Here is a 5,807-nt window from a genome sequence, read left to right as displayed (position 1 = left end):
TATTCCTGGTAAGATTTTGAGTTTTTGCAGTGCAGGACTGGACCCCATGAGTGGGAGGACTAACAACAAACCTCAATAACAACCGAGTGTGAAACTGCAGAAGAGATTGCTCCACTATCGAAGGACCCTGGATCTCTATCAGATGACCGTCCCAAAGCAGCAAGACAAGGACTGAACAGCTGTTAAAACTAAGCTGAAGGCTGAGACTCTGGTTGTGGGAAACAACACCACAGTCCTGTGCTTTCCTGGGGATGATGTCAGCCGTCTGAAGGAGAGACGTGTTCAAACTGCAGCTGAATATCTGTGACGAACACTGTTCTGCATACAGGCTCAAACCACGAGTCCAAGCAGCAACCTGAGGTTCTGAAACGGGACTTTATCGTACTATTAAACACAGTGAGCTCTCTGACTGCAGCTGTACTCATCAGTGGACCGGTACCACCCGTCAGAGGAAAGATTCAGCAGGTTGTCGGCGTTGAATAAATAAATATTGTGATATTTTTTGGGAACGCAGACATCTGTTTAAGGCAAAATGGATTTAATGTCAACAAGTCAGGGGTGAACCTGTTCACCTCCGACATGTTTGACTTCATGCGTCATCCATCTGTGCTTGGTGCCAAGGCTGAGATAAACGAGGAGTTATCTAGAGAGGACCAAACAACGACCAGGAAACCTTGAGGAGGAGCTCCAACCCCCCACCCTCCGCCCCCCGGGGAAAGCTTCAGAGAGGTGAAGAGGGGTATTTGTATGCCTCCAACCCACTCAACAGCACCAAGGACCAGAAAGAGTGACCAGTTTACCCCCTAACACCAGATTAAACCTCTGCTGAAAAAGGACAATCTTGACAAGACACAAATGAACAACTAAAGGATCTCAGATCTCCCATGTTTAAGTAAGATCATTGAAAATGAAAATAAAAAAATGAAAAAAAATGAAAATTTGATCTAAAATGCAGCAACCCGAGTGCTGACACCACGTCTCTCCAGTTTTAGCTTCTCTCCATTGGCTGCCCGTAAAATTCAGAATCCAGTTCAAAAAGTTTATTACTTTGCTATAAAGCCCAAAACGGCTTAGCTCCGCAATATTTGCAAGACCTGATAGTACCTTATGTTCCTGGCAGAGCTCTCCGTTCTCAGAGTGCAGGTTTACTCGTAGTTCCTAGAGTATCCAAATGTAGATTTGGAGGGCGGGCGTTCTGCTACCAGGAATTAGGCTACTATGGAACCAACTTCCAATCTGGGTTAAGGAGGCTGACACCACCTCCAACTTTAAAACCAAACTTAAACGTTTCTGTTTAGTAAACCTCTAGTTAGTGTTTAGTAAACCTTTAATTAGTGTTTAGTAAAGCCTCTAGTTAGTGTTTAGTAAACCTCTAGTTAGTGTTTAGTAAACCTCTAGTTAGTGTTCAGTAAACCGCAAATTAATGTCTGGAAACATGTCAGTCTTAGTTTTACTGGATCTCAGAGCTGCATTTGATACAGTTGACCACAGAATTTTACTCAAACCATCGGCGAACTGGGCTGGTCTTTTAGGACCTGTACTAAACTGGTTCAAAACATACTTAGAGAAACAGGAAGTATCTTGTATCAATCAAAAAACTGTATTATTATATAATAATGATTTTTCACTCATTAGAACAATTACCTAAATGTATTTTCTTATTTTTTTCCTCAAACACAAAACTAAATGTTATATTTCTGTAATTCAGTGGTGGCATCTCCAGAGTCCTGTAGTGAGAGTCCCTCTTAGATGATACCAGAGAAGCTTTCTGAGCAATGAAGAGACGTCCTGTCATTTCTGTTTCTATCTCAACATGTGAAATGATCAGAGGAAGTATTAACGCCTTAGTTAGATGTCACTGAGGGATTCATTTAGGAAAAGGAAACTAATAAATCTACATCTGAGTCTTTTCCAGGGCACACAGAGAGCTTCTCCATTCACTTGTCATGACTTGGATGAGACCAGTCCTGGACGAATGAATCAGGATGCTTTTAGTCGACCCCTGAATGTACGTTTGATAACAGCAGAGCGCTCTTTACTATTACAGCTTATGTCCTGTTTTCATATCCAACCTTAAAAATATAATAATTATTTATTTGGAGCTTCATCGCCCTGATCTCGAAATCCCCAAAGTTTTAGAGCCTCATGAGTTGGAGGAACTGATCATTTAGGTCCCTTTAAAGCGGTAATATTGCAACCCTTTCTGTATGTTGATGTTTATTCTGCAATATAACGTTAAAATAATTTCACTTCATGGTTTTGATTATATTAGCAGGATATCCAAAGAACAGGCAGGTGAATTAGTCTAGGAAATTGTGGAAATTCAAAATGTTTCCAAATATGGATAAACCCCTTTGTAACCATGTGTAACTTCTTGAGAGGATCTGGAAGTTGGACTTGTTTATAAATTTTGTTGAAGTTTTTGAAAACAGTTCCCCAGACATCTGACGTGAAAGACCATAAACACCCTCAAATCTGCTTACATATAGAATATAGTTGTGTTTTTTATAATTTAACAGAAGTACACATCTTCAAAAACCTGGAGAGGAACTTTTAAACGTTTCTAAACATGGAACAAATGTGTAGAGAAACAGCACATTTATAAAGTCCCAGCAGCCACCAGGGGGCCCCCAAGCTGCAGCAGAGGCCCAGGTTTACACATCTGAGGAGAAAATAAAGGACCTGACATATTTTGTGAATTATACTTTTCCCTGGTAAAGCTGAAAAAGTTTTTACTGAAACATTTTTATTTTTTTCTATGAAAATTCATAAAGTCATGATTTCTGATTTCTGTCACAAATGTATGAGTTTACACTGACGAAAAATCAGATTTTTAACTGCCCCCACCAACTGTGCGGTACATTTTTTGTTGATACAAACTCAGCTAACTTCAGATGAATTTGTGTTAATTTAATTTTGCTGGTATCAACTTGGATTTGAGATTTAGTTTCAAAAGTTTTCAGGGCCAAGTCTGAGTTTATGAAGTAAAATTCTATATTTTCTCTGCCAAGGTTGTGTATTCTGAATTTCTGTTGCAAATTGTAAAATTTATAAATTCAAAATTCTGATTAAAAAAAAAAATCTAATTTGAAAATTTACAGTGAAAAAAGAGAGAGAGTTTTGAAGGAAATGTAAAAATTCATAAAGGAGCCTATTTTTTTCACCCACAAATGGCAGTAATATACTAACTATCTCAGCTAGCCTCAGCTAAGTTTGTTTGCTGGCTATTTTACTTCAGATTCACAAATTCTTCAATTATAACAAATGCGTGCTTCGTCACAGATCATCTGAAAGGGTTTGAATGTCTCTGCCATGCTGGAGTTTTACTAAATAGTGCCCCCCAAAACAGAATCTTGTGGTGTACCACCTCCGGGCTGTAAAGTCTCAAACTTAAACAAACGTTTTAGCATTGGCTTCCCTGCTTGCACGCAGACTTATACTTTTTAACTGGAACTCAAATGTAGCCCCGTCATTCCTGCTGTGGTTGAGGGATGTACTATCTTTCTTACCCTTAGAGAAACTGAGATACAAGATATGTAAAGCTCTTTGGCCTGGAGTCCATTTATACAATTTGTGGAAAGTTTTTGCTTTCAGTGAAGCATTGTATTTGTTTTTGTGTTTATGTATTTATTTATTGTTGTTTGTTTATTAATTTCATTCCTGTCTAAGAGCCTTGAGGGTGGAGGGTGGGGGATACTCTTTCTTTGTATGTCCATGTTTGTAATATTTGTTTGTAATATAGTTTGTTAATGAAAAACTGCAAAATAAAGTAAAAAAAAACAAAAAAAAAAACAGAAGCTGCGTCCGAAATCGCATACTTCCACCCTAATGAGTTTACAAAACCAGTATTTGAGATTTTTTTAGTGTGTCCGAAACATTAGAACGTACTCAATAGTATGCTCTATCCATACTCATTCCGGAGAAATGTATTAGTGTGGATTGATGGACACTTGCTAAGCAGAAACTTCCCACAATGCAATGCAGCGGTGTTTGGTTGCTAAATGCTGCGCAGATACGTATATGTCATAAGTATAATATTAAGTATAATAATATTATAATATTCATATATAATAATTATATAATGGCATCTTGTTTCAGCCAGGATAAAGGGGAAAGAGCGGAGCGGTGCTGCTACTGCTGCTGTGACAGGAGTTGTTACCATGGCAACCACTACCCTCCAAATGGCAGGAAGTGCTGTGTGGCTCTGAGTAGTATGTCCGAATGAATGCATACTACTGATATTTACTCAAAAGTGTGCCGAACTTAAGTATACTTTTTGAGTGTATACTGTTTAGTATGGCGTTTCGGACGCACCGCCAGAATCTTGTACAGTGCCCCCAAACAGCTAGCAACAGCCCTGCTCGCACCAGTAAAGATCAAACTGGGGATGGTTTTCAGAACGGTTTTATTTTCATACATGTGGAAGTGAACTTCAGTCATTTCAGTCATGCTCACATCATGTTCAGAGCTGTGTTGGAACCGAACCACACAGAACACTCGCTGTGAAACATCAGCAGCCGTCCCTCTGCAGCCTGGTGGCCCCCTCCTCGTGCGCTGCTAGACGGGTGGGGGTGCTGGTACCGGGGCTGGTGATGGCACCTGGACCGGTGCTGGTACTGGGGTTGAGATGGTACCGGGACCAGTTCCGGTACCAGAGTTGAGATGGTACCAGGACCAGGTCGGGTACCGGGGTTTAACTGGTACTGAGGCTGGTGATTGTACCGTGGACCAGTGCTGGTACTGGGGGGAAGCCGGCACTGGCATGGTGCAGGTGGGGGCTCACAGGAAAGCACTGGGGTTGGCTCGGGGGTCCTTCTGGTTCCTGTAGTGGTAGGTGAGCCATACTCCGAAGATCTGATGGGACAGAACATGGGTCATCTGCAGGTACGATTATAGATCTATCTAAATGAAAATCAGTTGAGTTGGTAGAATTCCTCATATGAATCACTTCATGTGTTTTCTGTGTTCAGTTGTGAATAAAAATGGGTTCATGAGATTTCCAGATCATTGCTTTCTGGGTTTATTAATGGCGCTTTTCCACTAGTATCTACTCAGCCCTACTCGTCTATCCTCCACTTGGTTTTGCACTTTCCCACTAGGGGTTTAACGTGCTGAGTACATACTACAGGCCACCGATTGGTCGGGGGGTTGGAGTCAGACATCTGAGTCAGGAGGTGGAAATCAGAGAAAGAGCGACTCTAACGGCGGCTTCTTGTTAATTTTATTCGACAGGCAATGGCAGCACAAAAGTCTGTTTGGTGATCCAACTCTGAGGTGCAGATGTTCATAAACCTGGTGGCTGAGCAGAGAATTAAAAAGGGATCTAGACGACCAGATCTACCAGGATCTCTGTCACTTCATAGCTGCTCGCGGCTCCAGCTGACTTTTCAGCAGTGCCGAGACAAACAAAAAAAAAAAAGCGTTGCCACTTGAAGCTTCTCTCACTCTAATTTTTTAACTTGATATCGAACACAAGCCACAGACCCAGCAGCACATATACCATCTCCTCCATGTTCTACATCTTTAGTGTTGTTGTCTTCTTCCTTTAGATACACAATCAAATACGTCACAGCAGCTTCACTCCAACCCTCCTACTTCTCCAGGTGCTGGATTGCTATAGAAAAGAAACCAGGCCGAGTCGATTCGAGCCGAGCTGAGATGAGTAGAGCCGAGTAGGTGCTAGTAGAAAAGCGCCATTACATTTTACAAAGCGTCCCAGCCTTATAGGAATTGGGGTTTTCTTCTATAGCTGGTGTTAGGACCCTACCACCAATGGTCCTACGCGTGAGCCTGAGCGGTGTCGGCAT

The 5,807-nt window shown here is 41.4% G+C and overlaps 1 protein-coding gene across 1 annotated transcript in view; it reads right to left on the bottom strand.

Annotated features, from left to right (window-relative positions):
• Positions 1–4,372: 4,372 nt before the first annotated feature.
• tspan13b (tetraspanin 13b) overlaps positions 4,373–5,807 on the bottom strand; it is a 22,279-nt gene continuing 20,844 nt past the window's right edge. Inside the window, exon 6 of the mRNA XM_061742020.1 lies at positions 4,373–4,854. Coding sequence (XP_061598004.1) covers positions 4,780–4,854 — 75 coding nt within the window. The 3' untranslated portion in view covers positions 4,373–4,779. The remainder of the gene's footprint in view (positions 4,855–5,807) is intronic.

This window comes from Cololabis saira, chromosome 15 (assembly GCF_033807715.1).
Source record: "Cololabis saira isolate AMF1-May2022 chromosome 15, fColSai1.1, whole genome shotgun sequence".
Classification (NCBI taxonomy): domain Eukaryota; kingdom Metazoa; phylum Chordata; class Actinopteri; order Beloniformes; family Belonidae; genus Cololabis; species Cololabis saira.
The sequence above is the reverse complement of the archived record's forward strand: the minus strand, read 5'-3'. Positions and strand labels throughout refer to the sequence as shown.